The sequence below is a fragment of the Coenobita brevimanus genome, chromosome 60 (genome assembly GCF_032717465.1).
Source record: "Coenobita brevimanus isolate Jiangsu-jjx chromosome 60, ASM3271746v2, whole genome shotgun sequence".
Lineage (NCBI taxonomy): Eukaryota > Metazoa > Arthropoda > Malacostraca > Decapoda > Coenobitidae > Coenobita > Coenobita brevimanus.
The window spans coordinates 24,124,908-24,150,296 of NC_137013.1; the positions used below are offsets into that span (position 1 = coordinate 24,124,908).

General features: G+C 48.3%; 1 protein-coding gene across 1 annotated transcript in view; it reads left to right on the forward strand.

Moving 5' to 3' along the window:
• The window catches only part of LOC145403238 (PI-actitoxin-Avd5a-like), a 24,689-nt gene extending 363 nt beyond the window's left edge, over positions 1-24,326 (forward strand). The window contains exons 2-3 of the mRNA XM_080275053.1: positions 15,758-15,904; positions 24,158-24,326. Of these exons, the coding sequence (XP_080131179.1) occupies positions 15,758-15,904; positions 24,158-24,171 (161 nt within the window). The 3' untranslated portion in view covers positions 24,172-24,326. The remainder of the gene's footprint in view (positions 1-15,757; positions 15,905-24,157) is intronic.
• The last annotated feature ends 1,063 nt before the right edge of the window (positions 24,327-25,389 follow it).

A 25,389-nucleotide genomic window follows, 5' to 3' on the forward strand; every position in this document is an offset into this window, starting at 1 on the left:
GAATAATAGTATCACGCAGGATACAGTACAGGACCAGATTGGTTACAGTGAACAACACTTGAGCTATAGTAGGACTCGCGCACGTTTGCGGCTGTGGTGTGGCCCGCACCTGTGTACAGTGTTGCCACGTTTTCTATACCGTTATCTCTCTCTCTCTCTCTCTCTCTCTCTCCTGGCGGGAAATGTGAGCCACCCTGAGTACTTTTGATTCTTTTATAAGTTATTTATAATTGTGCTTTCATTTGTTAATTTGGTTTTGTTATATTTAGTGATGCCGACAATGCATTCAATGCATGCCCCTCTCCTGCCTCTCTCTCTCTCTCTCTCTCTCTCTCTCTCTCTCTGTAGGGAAGCTATCTGTCAAGGCCACCGACTGGGTGTGGAAGTGTTGCCGCTTGCGAGTGAATAATGTTTTTTTTTTTTTTTACTTCGTTATTGGCATATGCCTACTATTTTGTCCTGCACATTAGCTTATGATTATAAATGTGATTATTCCTCGCCCTTAAAATTATGGTAAAAGCCAGTAAATGTGAGCATTTTTCCCAAACAACACCTGTACAAGCTATGGTTGGGTATACGGAGGGGTATGTACTTTATTTTAGGCCAGACGGGGTGTGTAAGTGTTGCCTCTCACAAGAATTACATGAATTATTTCTTTTACTTTGGATATTGGCATATTTCTTCTTTTTTCAGGCTCATTATCTTATATCCATAACTGTGATATTATTACCCACCCTAAAACTACGCTAAAAACCATTAAAAGTGACTACAATATCTTTTAGCAACACTGTACAATATGTATGCCATGTTTCTGTGTTACTGTATAAATATTTTATGCATAATAAGATTACTGTTGATTCATCCATCAAAATACACAAGTGTAAGTTTTATTCATCTGAATTTATCGAATTTGTGATGCCTTGTACATAAATAGCTTCCGTTTCACATCGCAAGTTGGGGAAACGTGGCACCATTGTACACAGGTGCGGGCCACACCACAGCCGCAAACGGGCGCGAGTCCGACTATAGACACTTATGTTGGTAGGGAAGTTTAGATTTCCTATGCCGGTGGTGGTGGTTGTCTGATTTCCCTGAATAGAGTTAATATTTTACACTGGGCCTAAGCGTGGCCTTACCGAGATGTGCCGTCACTGTTGGAGAGAGTGTTCACTGTACCTCGGCCTGTATATGACTATTACACTACTTCACTATGTACCCGGATGGAGCTGGCGGTACTGGGATTTCAACACAGGGGCCTATGTATGATTTTCACGTGATACGGCGGCACTGTTCACTATGGTAGACCCTTCCTTCACTGTCTCACTATTGCACTATCTTTTTCCACCACTTTCTTTTATGCTCTAACCACTGGCTCACTTTATTCTGTCACTCCTAAGCTGTCTTTATGCTGCGTGTATTCACTTTCACTCACTGTCAGGTCGGACATGTCACAGTCAGGCGCAGGGGCAGCGGTGGAGTCTCAGCCTCCCTACTGACAGGGCTGGGATCTGCCAGGGTCTGGTAGGTCCAGGGGGCAGGGGACAGCGGGTAGGGGCGTCCTCTCTCGTCCGGGGCTGCTGGGGGCGTAGAGGCCAGAGGCTTCTGGTCTCGGGGTGGGAGTCTGGCCCTCTTGGCTGGGGCCGAACAGTCGCCTGAACTTTTGAGTCTGGCCCCTGACGGAGGGTGAGGATCTCCGGCGTCTGGGTGCAGGGAGGTCTCGCCTGGGAGTCTGAGGGGCAGTCAGGAGGTCGCAGGAGCTGCGGTCCCCAAAGATCGGGGACGCCGTCAGGAGTGAGCTGTGGCGTCAGCAGGCATCGGGGTCCATCAGGGGCATCTCCACCGGCTGTAGGAAGAAGAGCCCAGTGGTGGTCACAGGGCCTCTCCAATACTCCTCCAGGCTGGGGGCTCCCTCCAAGTTGTGGGTGGGTGGACCAGGCTTAGCACCAGACAAAAGAGCAGCTTCAGCCAGTCTCTGGCTGTAGGGCCCAGCTACTGGCCATGGCTGTCACTGGGCACCTTCGGAGCAGCTACTGTCCGTCTCCTGCAGGAGGGTAGAGCAGCTACAGGCTGACTCTCTGGGGGCACCTTCAGAGTGGCTGCCGGCCGTCTCCTGACGAAGGCGGAAGCGGCTACCGGCCGTCTCTTGATTGACCTCCGGAGTGGCTTCAGGCTGTCTCCTGTAGGAGGGTGAGCAGCTACAGGCCGTCTCTCCAGGGGCATCTTCAGAATGGCTACCGGCTGTCTGCTGATTGGCCTCTGGAGCGGCTTCAGGCCATCTCCTGTAGGAGGGTGAGCGGCTACCGGCCTTCCCAGGGGTGCTGTTTGGAACTGGAGAAACAGTTCCACCCCGGTCTGATTGATGGGCAGCATGCCCAGCAGGTCGTCTTGTATTCCTGCTATGGTGGTGATGGGCGAGTTCCGTGTCATAGGGGCGTGCGACCCAGGTGGACTTAGGGCGTTTCAGCCCGGAGCTCATTCGCGTTGTGTACACTCCTCCGTGGGCTCCTTCTGGTGGGTTGGTGCTGTCTGCTTCGATGTCCTGCTGCATTTTACCACTGTCGACTGGGAAAAAGTCAAGCCCTCATGACTGGAGGTGATAAACTCTTATAACGTAGGTGACGTAGACTGGCTGGAGGTGTTGGAGGAGGGCGTGCCAGGCTGTGGTAGCAGGATTTTCTTCACGCTGTTCGTCAGAAGTGATGAACAGGGTGGATTAGTTGGTGGAGGAGCAGATGAGGCATAGGAGGTGGCGAAATCCTCCGACACACCGTTTGTGCCCAAAGGGTGATTCCCATATGGCTCGGCGGATCTTCATGGTAGGTGTCGTCTCGGGTGTTGGGCTGTACTAAATGCTGGAGATGGAGGGCAAGTGTGGAGTTTTATGCTGGGGTAATGAGGTGTGGAGTCTCTGGGGAGTATAGGTGGTCGGGATCTGAACTTGGTGTACCATGTATGTTAGAGGGCTTAAGGTAGGGGTCGGCGTGTGAATTTGCGGTGAGGTGGGTCGGATGGGAGAGTGGGCGTATTGGGTTGGTGGGTGGGAGAGGCGGCCAGAACAGGTGGTGGTTGTTCTGAGGGTGGGTGTGGGCAGCGATGGGGGTGTGCAGCGTCGGCCCGCTTGTGATGGGCGTGGGGCACGGGCAGTTGGTTTGGGGGTGGTTGGTGGGTGGATAGCACAAGACGGGGAGCGGGGGTGGGTGGGTGTAGGGGTTGGTGGTGGGGCGGGCATGTGGGCGGCTCTGGTGGAAGCAGGGGTGGGAGCTGGAGTGGGTAAGACCGATGGGGTGTGGGCGGGCAGTGGTTGGTGGGTTTTGTTGTTGGAGGGGGCGGAGGTTGAGGCACGGATGTGGTGGGCGGCGAGGGTGCAGGGGCGTGGGTGGGACACTTGATGTCAGGCATGGGAGTCTGGGCACTAGGTGGTGAGGGGGTGGGGGAGGTGCGGGGGCTCAGTGGTGTTGGTGAGCTGTCAGGTGAGGTGCTGGACGTGGCGGAGGATGAGGTGGGGGTGGCAGGGGAGGGAGAGGGAGAGAGAGAAGGGGAGGGGGAGATATAGCAGTTGTAGGAGGTAGAGGAAGGTGACGCGGGGGTGGGGGGTGGGGTGGGGTGTGGGGCCAGAGCCTGGGAGGTGGGGGCATGGAAGGGGCGGACATGCCGGTTTCTGAGGGTGTGGGACGTGCCGTGGTATTCTATGGTCACCTGGTAGGGGTTAGGGACATGAGTGATGGTGTGTGGCCCCGTAAAGTGCAGGGCAAGCTTGTAGGGGGTGGGGAGCTGTGCGATCATCAGAGTATCACCTGGCTTGTAGGGGTTGGAGGCAGTGTCGGGGCAGAGATCCAGGTTGTTTTGGATGTGTGTCAGCCGTCATTTGAGGTGGTGTAAGGGGTCGGAGGTGGGGGTGGAAGCGTGGGGTTGCAAGTGCTGCCGAAGGGGCAGGAGGAGGGGTGTTTCTCCGAACACTCGCTCATAGGGTGACATGCCGTCCTCTCAGGAGCAGGAGTTAATGCCCCATTGCACAATTTTTACATGGGAGGGCCAGTCATCGTTTTTGGTGGCTTCTATCCAGGTGCGGAGTTGATTCAGTAGTGTACGATGGCTGCGTTCGCACATGGCATTTTCTTGGGGCCAGTAAAGGGATGAGTGGGAGATGCTATATTCAAGAAGATGGGCGAGTTCCTCTCAGATTTTGTTGGTGAATTCTGGCACGTTGTCTGAATGGATGGCTTGCGGGATACCAAAGTAGGGAAAAACATGTCGGACCAGGGCGTCAGCCACTGCGACAGCGTGGTGTTCTATCGCTGGGCAGGCTACGACGAACTTAGAGTATGTGTCGATGAATGTAACTACATACCTATAGCCCGATTTCGGGGGCAAAGGTCCCACTTCGAAGAGAGCCAATAGTTGCCAAGGTTTATGGGCGATAATATGCCCAGCTGGGCAGGCAGTACAGGTGATGTCTTTACCGAGGGCGCATGCTCGGCAGGATTGGATAATCTCCTTGGCAAGAGTGGAGGGATTTGGCGTACAATTGGCATCATTGAAAACCTGTAGGAGTTTCTTTGTGCCCAGATGAATGCCGTTCTGGGCATGCAGATGTTGAAGGGCGTCTTGGGCAGTGTCGGGGACCAGGATGACATGCCCAGATGGAGTTAGCAGATAGGCACCTTGGTGGTACAATTTTTTGAAGAGGGGCCAAGGAATCCAGGGTGGCCCTTCCTTCCGATGCCAGTGTTGGAGGAGGTCGGCCCCTGGCTGGTCAACATTGATAGGGAGTCGGGAAAGGGCGTCCACGTTGGTGTGGAGTTTGCCAGGCAGTACGAGTTTTCATAGTTAAACTCCTCCAGAGTTTCGCGCCACCTGATGAGCTGTTCTTTGTGGATGTTGAACTGTCGCAACCACTGGAGGGACTGGTGATCAGTGATGATAGTCACCAGCGTCCCTGATAGGTATGCCTGGAAGTGCTCGAGTGCCCAGACAATACCTAGGCACTCCCTCTTGGTGGCGGATTAATTTTTCTCCACCTGAAAAAAGGTACATCTGGCGCAGGTGATGATGTGTTCGCGGCCCTCTTGGACTTGTGCCAGCATGGACCCAATTGCAATGAGGGAGACATCTGTGTAGAGCCGAAATGGAAGGGTGTAGTTGGGGAAAGCGATGACAGGGGTGGATACGAGCTTATCCTTAAGTTGTTGGATGGCGGCTCGTCTCTCATCTGTCCAGATGAACGACTCTCCCTTTTGGGTCAGGTCATGGAGGGGCTTGGTGATGTGTGTAAATCCCTTCACGAAACGGCGGTAGTAGGAAGTCAGGCCGAGGAATGCTCGGATTCCATGGACATCGTTGGGTGGGGGAATGCCCGTGATGGAGCGGAGTTTGTCGGGGTCGGGAGATATGCCAGCCTGGGAGATGACATGCCCCAGGAATGAGACGGTTCTGGTGGCCAGAACGCACTTGGAGGGCCAGAGTTTGAGGAAAAAAAACAGCGGAGGCGCTGCAGGTGGTAGGACCAGGTCTGGCTGAACACGATGACGTCATCAAAGTACGCCAGACAGATCTCCCACATAAGGCCGCTAAGGATGGATTCCATGAGTCTTGAAAAGGGCCTGAGGCATTACAGAGGCTGGAAAGTAAAACATTAAATTCATAATGTTTCCCGTTGCTGGTGGAAAATGCAGTTTTGCCTCTGTCCTCTGGTTGCACTGGGACCTACCAGTACCCCGAATGGAGATCGAGTATGGAGAACCAGGAGGCACTGTTTAGAGAGTAGGGAATCGTCTATTCATGGGAGTGGAGTGGCATCCTTGATAGTGACATCGTTGAGCCGGTGGTAATCGACGCAGAACCGCGTCGTGCCATCCTTTTTCTTCACGAGGACGATGGGGGAGGACCAAGGGCTGGTAGAGGGGGAGATGACTCTGGCTTCAATCATTTCCTGCACCTGCCGGTCATCCTCTTCCCGTTGCTTGGGTTTTTTCTGCCGGGATGGCTGTCGGATCGGTGGGCCCGTCGTATAGATCTCGTGAGCTAGGTAGGTGGTATGTCCAATGTCGGTGGGTCCTGCCACAAATAGGTCCTGGAAGTCCAGGAGAAGGCGGCAGAGGGTGTCGGATTGGTGGGAGTAGAGATGGTCGGGGATAGAGGGCAGAGGGGCGGGGGAGCAGGATGGGGAAGGGGCACAGGGCTCGGCTTCTTCCATCTCTCCAATTACGAGCTCTTTCGAGAGGGTGAGGGGCGAGGGAGCAAGATTTGCAATCCAGACTGCCGAATGATGAGAGGGCAGGAAGGTTGGGGGCAGGAGGCAGACCGAAAGGGTTCCAGGGGGTAGGAGGGGGGAGAATAGAATGGAGGTACCTAAGGGTCGGTTAAGGGGCACCCAAGCCTCGTGATGAGGGGGGATAGTGACAGCCAAGGAGGTGGCGGCGGGGAAGGAGGGGAGGGGGTAGAAAGGGGGGGAAGGAGGGCAAGACAGGGGGGAGAGTGGGGAGTCTTCCTGCCGGGGCCGTGGCCGTGGCGTGCAAGTGCAGACTGCCCCCGTGGGAAGGGGGGGGCCAGGGGATTTCCGGAACTGGAGCTGTCTATTCTGGCACTCGCTGGTGGCGCCCAGCTTCTGCAGCAGGTCCAGCCCCAGATAGCAGTCGTAATTTTGGCAGGAAGAGTCAAACACAATAAATTTGTGCATCGCCAATGCCTGCTGATGGGTGTTGATGCGCAGGGCATGTGTTTCCCCACGGATCGGCAGGGGGCCATCCCCTGCATCCACCAGGTGAGTAGCTGTCAGGAGTAGCGGGCCAAAGGTTGACTTGTGACGGGAGAAGTAGTGGCTATATAGGCAAGATCTGGCTGCTCCCGTGTTGACCAGTAATCTGGCTTTTACCCCATTCAGCTTCATCTTGTGGTAAATTGGGGGGTGGTATTTGGGGGAAGTGGCCCCCACCACCATAGGAATGTGCGAGGGCAGTCCTAAAAATCCAACTGTCGGGGGCCTCCTTCTTCTTCCTCCGGCTCCTGCTCCCTGGGTTCGGCTTCCTCCATGGGGCCAGGTTCGTCGTCCGGCTCCTCATTATCTAGGGAGGAGACTTTACGCCTGTCTGGGGTGGCGGTTTTTCATCTGGCATCCATTAGCTTGTCCCTGATGTCGTGCAGGGGGCATTGGGAGCTGCAGGCAGAGAACTCCCAAAGGTTGACTAGGATGAGGTTGGGGTTCTCCTTGTGACTGGGGCATCAGTGGACGGGGTTTGCTCTAGGTAGGGTGGGTGCCGGGGTGGAGCTGGTGTGGGGCATGGGTTGGCGTGGCTTGACTGGGGGAGCCAGAGCAATTGTGGGAAAGTTCTTTACCACGTTGATTTGCTGGGGTGCAGGGCAGGAGGTCAGGAGGTGGTGTATCAGTTGGATATCCTTATCAATGTCTCCTGTAGGGTCATGGATTGTGAAATGCTCCTTCACCATACTAGGGAGCACTCTCAGGAGAGTATTGAAGGTGCCTCCGTGTAGGCAGCGGTGATCAGGCATCTAGCCTGGCTTAGAGTATCATTCAAATTTCCATCGAAGGTTAGGCTATGCAATTGGAACAGCGCTACTACTTTCCCTAGTGAAGGAGTGACAGCTTGAATCACGAGTTTTGTGAAATTTTTGCCAAGTGAGCCCCGGAATGATTATCGGTGGTACATTAGCTGCCGCTTTGCCTAGTAATGGGAGCGTGACTGCGATTTTTTGCTTATTGTCCTCGAATCCGATATCCAGCAAAGGTTTAATAATTGCCAGGTATGTGTGAACATCATACTGTTCGGGGTCGAATTTTGGTAATTGTACATGCGGTTTAGTTGCCATTATGATAGTATTTCCTGATTACCTCTCTCGTATGCCGGGGTCAAGAACCACTGCTGTCCACCTGTGTAATGCTAGGTGTTTTAGGGTCAGCCTTCCATCCCTAAAGCACCTAGTGAATAGCTGGGTTCCTTTTCTAGACCGGAGCTTAGAAAAATAAGAGAGAGGCAGGACACAAAAACTCAAGGCAACACCTTAGATGTGTATTACTAAATCTTACACAGGAATGAGCAGATGTCACTAATACGAATAAACTGGATAATTATAATTCATGGGCTGCAGATATGGAATAATAATATCACACAGGATACTGTACAGGACCAGACTGGTTAGGGTGAATGACACTTGAGCTAGACACTTACGTTGGTAGGGTAGTTTAGATTTCCTAGGCTGGTGTTGGTGGTTGTCTGGTTTCCCTGAATAGCGTTAATATTTTACACTGGGCCTAAGCGTGACCTTACCGAGATGTGCCGTCACTGTTGGATAGAGTGTTCACTGTACCTCGGCCCGTATATGACTATTACACTACTTCACTGTGTACCCAGGTGGAGCTGGCGGTACTGGAATTTCAACACAGGGGCCTATGTATGATTTTCATGTGATACGGCGGCACTGTTCACTGTGGTAGACCCTTTCTTCACTGTCTCACTAATACACTATCTTTTTCCACCATTTTCTTTTACACTTTAACCACCGGCTCACTTTATTCTGTCACTCCTACACTGTCTTTATGCTGCATGTGTTCACTTTCACTCACTGTCAGGTCGGACGTGTCACAGTCAGGCGCAGGGGTGGCGGCGGAGTCTCAGCCTCCCTACTGACGAGGCTGGGATCCACCAGGGGCTGCTAGGTCCAGGGGGCAGGGGACAGGACATAGGGGCGTCCTCTCTTGTCTGGGGCTGCTGGGAACATAGGGGCCTGAGGCTTCTGGGCTCAGGGTGAGAGTCTGGCCCTCTGGGCTGGGGCCAAACAGTCGTCTGAACTGTTGAGGCAGGCACCTGAAGGAGGATGAGGATCCCTGGTGTTTGGGTGCAGGGAGGTTCTGCCCGGGAATCTGAGGGGTGGTCAGGAGGCTGTTGGAGCTGCGGTCCCAAAAGGTTGGGGACGCCATCAGGAGTGAGCTGCGGCATCGGCCGGTGTCGGGGTCCATCAGGGGCGTCTCCACTGGCTGTAGGGAGAAGAGCCCAATGGTGGTCACAGGGCCTCTTCGATACTCCTCCAGGCTGGGGGCTCCCTCCAAGTTGTGGGTGGGTGGACCGGGCTCAGCATCTGACGAAAGAGCGGCTTCAGGTCGTCTCTGGCTGTAGGGCCCAGCTACTGGCCATGGCTGTCTCGAGGCACCTTCGAAGCGGCTACCGGCCGTCTCCTGCAGGAGGGTAGAGTGGTTACAGGCCGACTCTCCAGGGGCATCTTCAGAGCGGCTACCGGCCGTCTCCTGAAAAAGGCCGGAGCGGCTACCGGTCGTCTCCTGATTGACCTCTGGAGCGGCTTCAGGCTGTCTTCTCGTTCCTCCAGAGTGGCTTCAGGCCGTCTCCTGTAGGAGAGCCACCAGTGCAGTATCATCTGCAAACAGCAGCTGCTTCAGATTCCACTCTCCACCATCAACATTCACCAGACTCAGACCTTCACCTAAAACTCTTGCATTCACCTCCCTTACAACACCATCCATATAAATATTAAACAACCAAGGCGACGTCACACATTCCTGTCGCAGCCCCACTCTCACGGGAAACCAATCACTCACAGCATTTCCTACTCTTACACACGCTTTACTATTTACATAAAAACTTTTCACCCCTTTTAGCAACCCACTATCAAGTCCATACAATCTTAAAACAGTCCACAAAGCCTCCCTATCAGTTCTATCATACGCTTTCTCTAAATCCATGAATGCCCAAAACACATTCTTACCTTTCGCTAAATACTTTTCACGCACTTGTCTCACAGCGAACACCTGATCCACGCATCCCCTCCCTCTCCTAAAGCCACACTGGTCAACACCAATCACTCCCTCTGTACCCTCTCTAACTCTCATAATTAACACTCCACAATACACCTTACCTGCAACACTCAACAGACTTATACCCCTAAAGCTAGTACATTCATACTTATCACCCTTGTCTTTATACAACGGGATCTAAATATATTAAAGATAAAAATTACATGACAACCTCAGCTCGTGTACTAACATGTTTACCTAAAAATTAAAAGAAAACGAAATGAAAACATTGAAGCGGGTACTTGGATAAAAAATAGTTTAAAAAAAGGACAAAAAATAATCAAGGAAAAACTACTAGAGGTAAGATGTTCCCCTTTGCTTCACATATACTAGGGTCGTGTGAGCCTTTGTCTATGGATAACACAGCCTCGCAGCATCACCGAAAACTGTAGGGGAGATAGATTAAAATGAACCCTTTCTAGAGTGGCAAAAACTTATTTTGCAATAAACATTTTTTTTTTTATCACTGCCCCTATAACTGATTATTAGTGAGATTAGGGTTCTGGGCAAAAGCTAAGCCCATAACAGGAGGCATAGACCCAGTGGCGTACCTGAGGGGGGGTGGGGGGAATGTTTGACACTTCCCCCCCGGCCCCCAATTGAGGGGGGGGGGCCAAAAAAGCCTTTAAAATTTATAAGTTTTTTTTATTAATATTTAAAGATATATATATTTATCATCCCGACAATCCCGACTGAGATATTAGATAAGTTTTGAGAATGAGGGGAGCTAGGTTCCTTGCGGGGCCCCCCCTCCTGGAGGGGGGCCCCACAAAGAACCTAGCCCCCCGGGCCCCCAAATTTGTAGGTACGGCCCATAGACCAAAAAATAGCACCGGGAGGTGGGAGGGGATGACTGGTTGGGAAGTTTTTTTTTTTTTTTTTTTTTTTTTTTTTTTTTACATGACTCACCCAGTAAATGATTAGTTTGTGATATGTATTGATGATGATGATGATGATGATGATGATTATTATTCATTCCATCATCTAATCCAGTGTTGCCCCATGAGAAGCGTAGGAGCCCGGGGCTAGACAAGTTGGTCTTGACATTTAAGATGAGTGACCAGCCTTACTCATCCCTGAGTAGCATTACGTGAGCAATAAACCCCAACCACATCTTGGATATAAACCTGCACCTGCTCAATCCAATTGGAGCGCCTTAATTGTCCACTAAACAACCAGATGCCATAATTTGGTTATATGGTTACCACCCAGTGTAGTAAATGGTTTTCTGGTGTATATGTCACTCAGTGCAGAGCCACCCGTAGACCTGTAGACAGAAGGAAGAGGAAAGAATGAAGGAAAGAAAGACAGAAGAGGAAAGATGGAAAGGAAGAAGAGAGGAAAGGGCAGGCACCCGAGACCAGCGCTACATCGAGTGAGTGGATGATGATCATCCCCAACTTATTGTTTTAATTGTTAAGGATTGCAGACACATTCCAAGGCCATTATAAGTTACCTAGGCATTAAGGCAGTCTATACAGGCTGGGTAGTAGTGTTGAGGGCACACAGGTTGCCCACACAAATGATATCTGTGCCGTGTCGTCTCGTCTGATCCTGAAGGGCAGTCCTGACACTGCAACCAGCCCATTTTGTTGTCTAGTGTCACTGGTTCTTCATTACCTGTACCAGTGCTAGGGGAAGGAGGCTGTAAAATTCGACGACTTCAGGCTTGCCAGTGTGTCCTAGGCTTGGCTGTGTGTGCAGTGATAAATGGAGCAGGGTGTTCTTTTTTTTGACAGGTGTGTCCGGGACGTAGGACACAGATAATTCATTGGTGAAAATGAAAGTAATTGAGCCCGGCGGCCGATTTGGTGTCTGTCGCCGCCTTTGGTACCTCCATTTTGTTGCCTCTGACCGTCTTCAGCAGGTCAGGCACTTGGGGCACGGAGATGAACCATTTCAGGTTCATAATCTTTGTCTAGGTCGCTGCCATACATCGTTTTTGTTTCTTCATCATCAGCATCTTCATCACTGCTTTCTATGTTCATATTCTCTTCAAGTTCCTCCTAACCGCCATTTCACTAGTTTCTTTGACATATTTATTGTTGTCTTTTATTGTCAGTTAATACAATCAATCTGCAATCAATATTCACTTCCTAAAAGAGGAATAAGAGATTACAGCACATAGAATCAATACACAAACACTAACGTCGGGGGATTTCCTCCGGAAAAAAAAGAAAAAAAAAAACAAGTCCAGTATCACTAGTGTCGGGTGGAAATCACCTGAACAGGGGTCTGTGAAAATAAAAATAATAGTAAAAAAAAAAAAAAAAAAGACTGGAGGGGCATGTCACACCTTGTGTCTACATTGTCTGAGGGTAGAATGAAGCTACACGGGAAACCATGCCTCTACCTACCCTGTGTGACAAAGAAATATCATATGATCACTCAACACGAGTGAAAATCTCCCGTCGTTAGCGTTATAGGGTTAAGAAGCTCCAGCTGGATATGGCCCACAAGGGTTACACCTGAGGGTGGTTGAGTTTATTTCTCTCATGATACCTCAGTCATTCCAAACTTTTTTTTTTTTTTTAATGGTGGTGTTCCACTCTCTTAGTGATGCATCTTGCCTGTGTAAGTACGAATCTTATAAAAACAGATTCACACACACACACCGAGTATTACAGCGTGGGCGGTAGTGAATTTAAGCTTTTCTGGTCACGATGGTTGACATGGTGTATATACATTAACGACAGGTTGTAATAAATAAAATGCCAAGTTGCTGACACACCCTGCATACCGTGTGTATGCCTTATTACACAGTTTCCTATCTTTAATTTTCTTCATTAAGCTTGTTCCTCAGTTCTTCATATTCCTCGCTAGTTACTCACACTTCCTTATAAAACTTGCTCCCTCGTCCTTCATTCTCCGTTTCATTCATAGTTCTTCATGAGGCTTGTTTTTAAGTCTTTCATTGTTCTTTGTTATTCTTATTTCATCATAAAGCTTGCGTCTAACTTCTGTGTTATTGACATTTATTCATAAGCCTTGCTCTTCAGTCCTTTATTATGGTTCTTAGCTCTTCATAGTTCATATTACTTGTTCCTCTGTCTCTCATACCTCTTATTATATACTAATTTTTTCATCATTTTTCCTTCACAGTCTTTAATAGTTGTTCTTCCCACTCACCCACCTGCTTTCGTGGGCCAGGTTGCTTACAGTCATACCACCTGACCTGTTCCCATCACATGCCCCGGGCACCCAGGTTGCCTACATCCTCACCGCCTGATGGGGTTTCCTCCTCTAGGCCACAGGTGCCCAGGTCCGGGTAACCTTTGTGTTCGCGCCACCTTACGTTTTCTTTCTCAGTCCACACATATTCAGTCTTATGCAGTCTAGTCTTTCTTTGCTCTTCTTTGTTCTATCCTCCCCTCCCCAGGCCACAGATTCTCTGGTAACTTATATCACCACCTGACGTGCCCTCGCTCCCTTCCTCTGGGCCACAGGTATCCGGATAGTGTATATCAACACAAGCTGACGTGCCCCCTCCTTCCCCTCCGCCAGATCACAGGTAACTGGGTAGTTTTTATCAACACAACCTGACTTGCATCCCCTCCTCTCCCAGGCCACAGTCACCCACGGTGTATCGACGTGGGTTGCCCAGAGATCTTCGACCCCGTGTGTGGCAGCGACGGCGTCACCTACGACAACACCTGTTACTTCAAAATCGCCCGCTGTAAAAATCCGAGTCTCAGGCTCGTACACCAGGGGCAGTGCAGACATGAGTTGCTGTTTTGAACACGACAGTATTATTAGCTTCTTCGTTATGATGAAGTACAGTATTCATCAACTTTGATGAACCTTCACGTTGTCCCGCTGTGTACGCTGGGTGGAGGAAAAACAACTGTGGCGTCCAACCACTAGCCAAGTCTCCTCATATTTCTCTGCAACTAAGCAGTGCGGATAGACCCTGGTCCAGTATGTGTGAGTCGCAGTTTGCCACAAGGTGGTGCTAGTTCTCCACACGGTGTATGTGCTGTACTGTATCTGTAGGACAGCCCCACAGCAGCAGTCGCATACTTGTGGCCTACGGGTCTGTTTGGCCAGACAGACTGGGGTTCAGCAGACACTAGAGGGGCACTCAATGGAGTGCATCTCTCTGACAAGCGCAACGTAATTACCAAAGCGCTCTTCATAATGGGCTAGGTTTTCTCATCATTGATTAGGGTTTCACAGTCAATGTTTTCCGGATCCAGAATCTGTAATACGATCCGGATCAATCCCAAAAGTTAATCAATTGTTCCCTGGGACGTGGACTATCTACCCACCAAATTTGCTTCAAATCTCTCTTGTATTTTTTGAATAATCCTGCTGACAGACAAACAAACTAAACCGGATCGGTCTCAAAAGTTAATCGATTGTTCCCTGGGACATGGGCTATCTGCCCACCAAATTTGGTCAAAATCTCTCTCGTAGTTTTTGAGTAATCCTGTTACCAGACAAACAAACAAACAAACAGGGTTGAAAACACACTCTTTGTCGGAGAGAACAACATCAACAAAAATATTTATCAATACTGCGAATCAGGATAGCATAATTTTCGGTACCTCGCCTTATACTGTTGCACAAGATTCATCCTGTGTGTGTGTGTGTGTGTGTGTGTGTGTGTGTGTGTGTGTGTGTGTGTGTGTGTGTGTGTGTGTTTTAATTCCTCCTAGGCTAATTGGTGGATTTGAATGAAACTTTGAAGCTGAGTTTGTATGAATGCCAGGAAGGTTTTCCACTACATGCAGCTTTCCAGCTATGATTTTTAGGCGGTCACCACTCCTCACCAAATTAAAAATTCTCAGAAATATTGAAAGGAGGGCCATTTTGATATCTTACCTGATGTTGTACAATGAACTCTAATCCGCATTGCAATTTTTTTTTTTTTTTTTTTGAGGAGGGGGGGAGTGTAACTCCCAAGTGATTCTTGGAGGATTAGTCCCCTCCCAATATAAAAGCGATCAGAAAGAGGGGAAAGCTTTGAATGAAACATCCCAGGTGAGATTGTCTGGTTACTCCGAAGGTCTTTTACACTGTACCATTCTCCAGTCATGATTTTTTTGGGGGTCTGCGCCCTAACCAAATTAAAAATTCTCAGAAACAGTGAATGGGGGCTGATATGGCTATGGTATATTGGTACATGTTGTACAGACATTCTTCCGAAATGCGATTACTGGGGAGCGTTACCTCCCAGTAATTCTTGGAGCGAGTCACCCCCTTCCCAAAAATATAAATGATCAGAAATAGGGAAAAGTGAGGACATGGATATCAACGAACCTGACATACATTGTGCCAGATTTGCTATGAAGTTTGCATGTTTTCTCTGAATGAACAGGAAGAAACTGCACGTCAACTTTATCACTTTTATCTTGTTAAGTCCAGAGTATATTACTCAATTTAAAATTGTCTTTTGAAAACGATGATTTGAATTTAACTTTCGTTAACCCCTTTTTATCATATGTATGTATGTATGTATGTATGTATGTACAGAGACAGGCATAGACAAATAGATAAATTGATGTGTGTGTGTGTGTGTGTGTGTGTGTGTGTGTGTGTGTGTGTGTGTGTGTGTGTGTGTGTGTGTGTGTGTGTGTTTTACTGAATTATTTGAGCATAGCTGCACATAGTACCGGGCAGTGGTTGTGAAATATATACTAATGTGTGAAGGCTGTGTTAATGTTACGGTTACACTGCTATAGAAAAAAAACATTTCGTAATTTTCATTTGTCTGCTTTCCAAGATCGAGTATAATCTAGTGAGACTGAACTCTACACAGAAGGAATTTTAATCATTATAATAATAATATGCAATGTAATGCTTTAAGTTAACACATTCTTTAAGGTTCTTTGAGAATAGTATCAGAAACATGGGCTTTTATGGGTATTGCAATAAATCTGAAAGTAATTCAATAATCATATTCTAATTTGCGATATCCTTGTTTTCCTGCTGCAGCCACCAAGGACTGTCCTGACGTGTGCCTCCTGTATGTCGACCCCGTTTGTGGCACTGATGGAAAGACTTACAGCAACGGTTGCTTCCTTGGCATTGCCTCCTGTAACGACCCATCCATCCAGTTTCGTCACCGCGGGGGGTGTAGAAGTAAGTTTGTTTAGTAACTTTTCTTCTTAGATGAATTATTATCCGTTGGTATGCTTGGTTTCTCTGAATAATCATATGGTACCAGGCAATGACTGAGGATTATAATTATGATATATATTTAGGGGAAACAGTTCATGCAGTGACAGTTAATGATAAAGAAATAAAGAGAAACTAAAAATGATAGAACTTTGTTTAAACAGACTAGTATAATAAGAACTGAAATAGCCATACCCATAAGAAAGGTATATTTATTGTAGTCATGCCTGATCGTAACTTCCGGACAGGAAACATTAATTTCTAGCAAATTATCTGGGGTGTAAGCTTGAAAATGATCGGAGAGGAATGGGGAGAATACAATACCATTTTTGCTTTAGCCTGGCTCAGATTTTCCCTTTTCAGCATAGTTTGGCTCAGATTTTCGTTTATCAATATAGTTCACGTACCTCAGTGGCAGGGAGGAAAATGCTACAGTTTTGTATTTTTTCAATGCACTACATTGTTACTAGCATCACATCGGTATTAACCTCACGCTGCAACGCAACAGTGAAGCAGAAGAAATGGTAATTTTAGGCCACGTCAGAGTAGAAACTACAATACTGGTAGGCCTACTTATCCTATATCATGATTAACCAGTTTATGAAAGAAAATTATTCAGACATCAGTAAAAGCTGGAAGTGTTGGCATTTATTAGCTTTCGAAAAATGAAATAATAGATGCCCTCCAAAGGTAACGGTGTTGCAGCCCTAAAACAGAGTGAAGGAGAAAGACAGACGAAGAACCAGGTCGAGAATGAAATCCATAATCATGACGAACAGATCCAACATATTACCTCTATGCGGGGAATCGAACCCCGGATTCTGGGGAAAGAGCAAGGCAGCATACCACTGTGCCACGACCTGGTAAAATCCTGGTAATATGTTTTTTTTTTTTTCTTGTGTAAAATACAGGTTTCCCTCTTCATGGTGAACAGAGATGAACAGTGTAATTATAAATAAGTTAGAGTGGAGAAAGTCAGCACAGATCTCTGTACAGCAAGCCGATGATGCTGAATCAGCAATCGGCACTTAGGTAAAATTAACCATGACAGTGTGCAACTTATGTGATAGCCAAGTTTTGCATATTCTTAAATATAAAGAAAACAGAATTCGTCTCGGTGTTTTTATTTGGTTTAGATTTTCTTTCATTACATTTTGATGGCTCGCGTATGGCCTAAGCTCGTTAGTTCCGTCTCCCATTGTTTACTTTTCCGAGCTTTGTAATTATATATATATATATATATATATATATATATATATATATATATATATATATATATATATATATAGGTTCTTTATTTACCATTCAGTACAAGAGCCAGGGCATTACAATGAAAGGAAGTCGGGGTGAAGGGTGAGAATGTCTTCGAGTACATCAAGATGTGTGAAGTAGGTACACAGAGCAGAAAACAAGAGTCCAGGGAGTCTGAAGGGGGCAATAAGTAGGAGTTAACGATGTGATGGGATAATGCTTCATCCATTGGATTGTGGCAGAGTTTACATGGCCTGTTGGCGGTCGGTCATCCAATGATTTCCCCTGGGGAGCAATACTCCAGGCGAATGCGTGCAATGGCCACATCACAGCAGCGGGTGAGGGTGGGGTGCTTGCCATAGGTGTGTCTCACACCGTGATAGGTGTCATAGTGCTGGATGGTGACACTAGTGTAATGTTCAGCATCGGCATACAAGGCTAGGTCCTTCCTGGACTTCTCGAGAAGGATTCTCCAGACAATTATCGTGGACACAGAGAGGCGGATGGCAGCTAGGAGGAGGTTACAGGCAGCTGTGGTCAAGCGATCTGCCTGGTCGTGACAAATGTGACCAACATGGGCTGGGATCCAAATAAAAGAAACCCTGAGACAAAGAGCATGAGCTATGGAGACGAGAGTAGAGGGAAGCGAAGATAGGGGAGGGGAGTCAGGGGGGTTGCGAATTAAGGCAAAGGCTGCCTGGGAATAGCTGATGATGAGACCTGGTAGGTGATGGTAGAGAAGGAAGCCAAGGGCAGAGCGTATTGCAGATAGTTCACACTGAGTATTGCTGGCCAGTTGGCAAGACGGTGGGAGGTGAAGACGGGGGAAGCAGAGTTAGTAAAGGCAATGCAAGCAGCTCCTGCCTGGCTGTTAGCGAGGATGGAACCATCAGTGTAGACGTGGATTTGATGGGAAGGGTAGGTGTGGTCTACGGAGTTAAGGGCTTCAGTGATGGAGTGCTGTGAAGGGATTGGTAAATGGTCAAAAGCAGTGGCAGAAGGTGTGTTGTGCACAGCAGGAGTCGTACATATCCAGGTAGGGAGCAAAGGGTCAGTATGGATGGGAGTGACAAGATCAGCACGGATACTTGCGGGATCACGACCAGAAAGCTGGAGAGGACAGTTGAGTGCTGAACGAATTCTTTTTAGCCAGGATGCCAGGCCTGGCACGTGAGTATGCCAGATTCAGTCTAGATGAGTGGAATCTGAGAGAATGTCGACCAGTCGGGAGAGAAAGGATGGAGCAGGAGATGGAAATGTGGTCAGACACTGTGTGGCAAAGCAGACTATAAGCATATGGATGCGATCGGTGATAGGACACAGATTGAGTTCAGAGAGCATGTTGACTACTCTGGCAGACCTGGGGCAGCAAAAGAATGAGACGCATCGCCCGATTTTGTACCACTTCAAGTGTTCGGCACTGCTGGAGGGACAAAAGAGAGAGGGATAGCATGATAATAAAGAAGGGAGCCAATATATAACAGGTAAAATGATCGAGCGACGGGGATGCTAACTCCATACAAGGCACAAGTGAGCGTGCCAAGGAGTTTAAGTCTGTGGTGGAGGCGGGTTAAAGAGGGAAGACAGGGGAATTCATTGATATGTATAATCCTACAGTACATTACTTAAAGATGAGAGCCGAGGAGGGTTATGGTTGTGCAAAGCAAGCCTATGAGTAAGGGATCGTGTAAACAGTTTGATTTTGGCAGTGTTGATAATTAACCCACAAGCAGATGCAGCCTGGCCGAACTTAACTAGGAGACGTTGAAGAGTAATGAGAGAAGGGGAGTGGATGCAGGTATCATCAGCACAGGTTAGGATCAGAGAGGAGTCAGAGATAGGACCTAAAAGACAGAGGAGTTTATTCATGAGAAGATTGAAGAGAAAGGGGTCAAGTACCCCACCCTGAGGTGTGCCAAGACTGAAGGGTTGGTAATCATTAACCCGCCCCGTCCCGTCGACGTTTGGGTACGTTGCAACATTTTGCATTTGCCAGTCCCGGCGATGTACTGGTAAGTCGTGCAATTGGAAGGTCCCTATTTTGCACAGCTTTCAGTTTTTGCGCGTGATTTTTCGTACATATACACGGGACACCTTCCTCTATTCCTCTACAAGATGCCAAGCAGGGACGATGTCTTACACCGCATAACCTCCCTCCTCCCCCCCTCACGCCATTGTCTCGGCAATTCACCTGTTACCAGTGACCTGGCCAGTAAAGATATTCAGGGCCAGAGTGATTCCCCAATCGATGACAATGTGGAGGACAAAATTTACATAGCATTAGAAGAAGAAACAGTCAGAAATAATGATCAGGTAATGTGGCAAAAGAAGGTCAGGTATTGTGATTAGTTAGTGAGTTGAACAATGCTTATAATGCCTATATTACTGCTTGAAAACCAATATACTCTCATACTACATATAAATTCGTACCAAGTAAATAAATAAATACCGTTTATGAGTTATGTGAAATAGTTACCCTCCCATAGAACTCGTTTTCTTTGGTGCCAGCCTGTTAGAAAACCCAGTCAGGTAAGGAGGTACTCCTACCTAGATCGAGTATTTTAAACCTCAGGTGAGCAATTTCTCTATGAATTTTCGATGTTTCTCACCAAAAGCGGAGGTTTTAGCCAAAAAATTTTTTTCCAAAAATACCTCGGGATTGGGGGATGTTGGAGGTGCGGAAAACCTCGGGACGTGACGGGTTAACCGTCCCACAAAACAGAACCCGAGAGTGACGATGAAACAGGTAGCTTTCCAGCCAGCAGAACAGGTGGCCAGAGACACCTAGGTGGGCAAGTTCGTCAAGGACGACGTCACGTTTTGCGACGTTGAATGCAGCTTTGGTGTCAATGAAGGCTGTACAGAAGGAGGATGTGAAGTGAGTGAGTAATTCTGCAAGGCAATGTTGTGTGCTTCGGCCTGGGAGGAAACCAAAAAGATGGGGAGTGAGCTTGTCCTGAAGCAGATCGCGAAGCGTTGCTAGAAGAATTCTCTCGAGAACTTTTCAGATGCAAGAAGTTAGAGAAATGGGAAGAAAATCAGATGAATTAGACCTAAGAATGGGGATGATGGTGCAACGGGTCCAGTCTGCAGGGAGACTACCTTTGGAAAGACTCAGGTTGAACAGTGAGAGCAGGGGATTGCCAGGAACTTAGAGCAATGAGTCTGAGTGTGGTGTAGGTGATCCCGTCATCACCCAGGGCAGTTTCTGTGCCTTGCAATAGCGCAAAGAGCAATTCATCACCGGTGATGGGGTGCTCATCGAGGGGAAAGGGAATGGAGAGAGCCTCTGCAATACGTGCTAGCCTGTTTCTGCTAGCAGCCAAGAGGCGAGCCTCGATGGAGGGTGGCAGGGATGTCAGCTGAGATTGGGTAAACCATTTATGAACTAGGTTGTTGACATATTCCACAGGATTGTGGTGGAGAGGAGGGGAGGGGGACTCACGTGACTGAACAACTCTACTAACAAGCTGCCAAGCCTTAGATTAAGGTGTGTGTGCTTTAATATGCTGGAGAAAGTCATGCCTGTACTCCTGGCGAACACTGTGTTTGAGGTTACAGGAGGACCTGGCTGCGGTGAGATAGGAGTGGAGGTTGTCAACAGTGCGATCAGCTCGGTACACGACAGCTGGTTGCCGCACTTCTTCCTCGTTGTTATATAGACGGTGATCCCTTACCCACTCCCAGCCTGGTGAGCAGAGGTTTTCGTATGATTGACTTGCAGCACATAATGATCATAGAAGGTCTGTACTACGGTAACTAGGGAGGTGTAAAGTTCAGCTGATTTGGTGAATGAATGACTGGCAAACCAGGTGGTGAGCATGTCCTTGAAAGTGGGTTGCAGCAGAATAGGGATATTAATCTTTTTCCTGACATGGCGATGCTGGGACTGTAGAATGGGATAGTACTGTGGTCAGAGATATGGGTAGGGACAATGTCAACAGTGACAGCATGTTGTACCGCGTTACTACCAAGGACGAGCTCGAGATAGCCTCCCCCAGCATGAGTGGGATGAGGAGTGGGGAATGGATGTAAATGTTGGTTACTGGCATAGTCATGGAGTCGATGACCAGCAGGAGAAGCTCGGGAACGCCAAATGACGGATGAGAGTCATTAAAATCGCCTAGGTAAAAGATAGGTGAGGAGGCGGGTAGGTAAAGTGGTTGGGTCACCCCCAGTTGGACTGAGATAGATGTTACATATATACAGAGAGTCATCGTTAACAGTGAGGCGAAATAAGTGGTAGAGGGAGGAGTGAGAAGAGGCAGGTGATTTGGTAATGAGGGTGTGAGGAATAGAGTGACGAATGTACGTAACCAGACCTTGGCCAGAATGGGTATGATAGCAGTGGTATCCCCAAAGTCTGCGTGGGAGTCTGGGGCGACGAGATTGAGGGAAAGCCTCCTGAAGGCAGATAACAGCAGGGTGATGAGATGAAGCATAATGAGAAAGGTCAGCCAGAAGTCGTATGTTGCTCCATATGCTCCAAGATAACACTGTGTATAGCCTGGGTGTGGGAGCCATTAAGACAAGGGGGGGGAGATGGGGACTCGTTAAAAGAGGGTTGGAGAACGGATGGTTGGAGAAGTGTGGGAAGGGAAGAGGTGAGTGGGTGGGGAGGTAGTAGAGAGGGAGGTCCCATATGTGTGGTTGCTGTGAGAGAGGGAGGTATGGGGGGAGTGGAGAAGGGAAAGGGGTAGTAGAGAGGCGAGGATGGATGAGGGAAAGGAGTGGGTGAGGGAGTACAGACAGAGGAGGCTTGTGTGAAAGGATGAGGCTGGGACACAGGTGGAGGTACAAGGCTGGATGGTGATGAGTCAGGAGGGAGGGAAGGAGCAGGGATAACAGTAGGGGTGTGAATTACATAGGAGTTTGTTTGTGTGAGCTGTGAAGTAGGCAGAGAAGGAATATTAAGGTGAGAGAGTACATACAAAAGGAGACTGCATAGTCCCTCATACTGTTGTTGCAGGAGTTGCAGTTGATGGTCTGATGGGTGGGGCAGGGGGTGAGGGGGGGAGGGGTGAGCAGCTTGTTGCGGGGAACGGAGAAGGGAAGGGGCTGAGAGGGAGGGAGGAAGGAGGCATCATGTAGAACCAGCAGCAGGAGGGTGTATCAGCTGATGATCAGGAGGAGGGGTGGCGGTGGAGGCAGGAGCATGGCAGGACGGGCTGAATGACAACTTGGGTAGTCCAGGTGCCAAGCAGTGCACCCACACGTCCACATCGGGGGCACTGGAACTGCGGTGAATGTAAGAGACGAGTGTGGGCATCCATGGGGTCAATGGGGGTTGGTGGCGTGAGTGGTAGAGGCAGTTTCTGGAACTCAGATGAGTAGGGGTCAGGTGGAAGGGGACTGGGAAAGTGAATGGTGGTGGTGTGCCTGACAGGGCAGATTGTGGGGGCCAATGCACAGACCACACCGTTCTGCAGACTGGCAGTAGCGTGAGATGTGGCCAGACTCATAACAGCAACAACCCAAGGGCTGTGATGGCATGGTCTCGACGAAGGTACAGGGGGGGAAGAAGATCACAGCGGAATTTAGAAGCGGGGGGGGGGGTCCTCTCCCTCCCCTACAACAATAGCATGGTTGATGGGTTCACCCAGAGTTGTACAGGCAATGTGCCCGCTTGACACCAGGTATGTCGTACAGGACTGTAACAGAACAGACAGCTGCCAGGCGTTTGACTAGGTGCTCTGGCAGCTTTGTGGGGCTAATTAGAGCATCATGAAGTACAAATTTGACGTCCCAATTATTAGGGTTTGGATGAGGTCGGAATAATTTCTGTGGATGTAGATGTTAGGAGGTGGGGGAGACATAAGGCAAACAGCTTCAGGGTGGTGGATGATGAGGTGGTGAGTGGATGCACGCTGGTGCCAGACATCGCGGAGAGCAGGTGTGCATGTGGAGGGGTATACCAGGCGCACATATTGGTCTCGTGGTATGGTATGACAGGAGGGAACCGGGGCCAGGGAGGGGCAGTATGGGGTTACAGGAGGGGTGCTGGTGGTGAGGGTAGAGGCAGGGTCATCAGGGCTAGAGAGGTGTGAATTTATGGCAGAGGGTCATTCTGGGTGGGTGGCACTTGGCACTGGGTGGTTGGCACTGTTGGGGTCGGTGACCGCCAGTTCAGCACGCTCCTTTGTTGGGAAGTATGAGGTACTGTTATCATCATCATCATCATCTTCATCATCATTACCCTAAGAACGATCAAGCTTGATGCGTTTAATTGCTCCAATAGTAGGTTCGCTGGATACAGCAGGACCACCAACAGCTGAGGCTGAAATGTGTGAGGCATCAGTGTCTGGCGGGGAGTATGTACAACGGCGTGCAACGTCGGAGGTGCAGCACTGGGTGTAGTAGCAGTTTGTGTTGTGGTAGCTTATTGGTGGGGCTGGCACCCAGCTTTAGTTTGGCTTTGCACTTCCACTTACCCATAACCCTGACCTTGCAGGGTACTAATGTTATTAACACTGCACAATGAGTAGGAAGGATAGCCCAGAATGCCACACAAATGCCCGGGGTAGGGGGGCACACACGTGTGCATGCCACCAAGGCAGGGCTAGGACTGTGATAAAATAAATATGTACGAATAAACAAGTACAGTATGTGGTCAGGGTCGAAGAAAATGAAAGTGGCTTCGATTATCCATTAGAGAAAACAGCTCATAGAGGAGTAACTATATTAATTTTGCAATATATATATATATATATATATATATATATATATATATATATATATATATATATATATATATATATATTTTCCTTGGCAAGTTTGAAACCAAACAAGTTTATGAACAATCTCGGGTTCTAAGGGGTGTTCCCGCAAAGTTTCCTCAAAATTCGTCCTCGCGTCAACAAGTTGCAGGATACATCCTAATTCAGATAATGCTCCATTCCTATGTACATTATTGTTATGATTACCAGTATCACTACCATTACCTTGATCTAAATCTTTTACCCACAGACCAGTATCGTTAGCGGCGGGCCTTCACTCCTGACCAGGTGTCCACCCCCAGACACCCTCCCCATGACGAGGCAGCCACAGCAACGTGATCCACCAGCTCTGCTCCTACGAAATTCACACATCAAGAACGTAGGTCTCACACTAAAATGTCCTGGATAAACAACTACTCTCCAACATGTGGAATAATAAATGGCATTGCTGCGTTGATTCCGGTGTTTAAATACTTCATCACTTTCTGAGAAATTTCATGCCAATACTTGTCAAGTGTATGTTCTTCAACATTCTACCTGGATACCAATTAATGTTAGAAATGAAGAATATAAAATTAATTAATGTAGAGGAGCTCAGGCACTCGTACTAGAGACGTTCATTTTCATGAAAACAATCCTCTCTCTCTCTCTCTCTCTCTCTCTCTCTCTCTCTCTCTCTCTCTCTCTCTCTCTCTCTCTCTCTCTCTCTCTCTCTCTCTTCTGTTTTCTATCTAATTTCTTATTATTATTCTTCACAATAACTACAGTTAACATCACCACCACTAGTATTACCTTATTGAAACGTCTTTTCATATAAAGGACAAATAAAAAAGTGAAACATTTGAAGACCTTTATTAATCTTTTTCCTATTGCACACATCCTAAACCGGGGCATATCAGGCACTGTGCACCACTCAGGTACATTGGATCTGCACATTTAAACCAAAATATCATGGGTATCTTGTGTGGATCACACAGTGTTTCCAAATGGTCATCACACCACAGTTCAGCTTAGGGTGATTTTGCGTAGTTATGCTCGAATTTGAAAACAGTCCATAGGTCACATCACAGGCTTGTACCTAAGGAAAAAAAAGTCCAATAAATCACTCTTAGATAGAGTAAAATAAACACTTCATGAGTCACTCATCAAAGATATCTTACCCACCCGGCTTTCCCATTTTCCATAGATGTCTGCCGGAGTTCGTTTGTTCGTTGAAAGATTCCCTGCACATATAGTGCAGGCCGGGCCATACATTAGCCCGGTCAGTGGGGTATGGGCTGATTAAAAAACAGTAAGTGGGGAGGACAGGACCTGGGGATTGCCCAGCACACACGCCCTGTCTCCTGACTGGCTTTGTGGTGTGTGTGTCTGCAGGAGTCTCACCTCCAGAGGTTTATATATCCATCTCTAGATTATTACCAAGTACTGTCATACACCCATCACCTATTATGGGACTGTAAGGACTGATACTTACCACTAGGT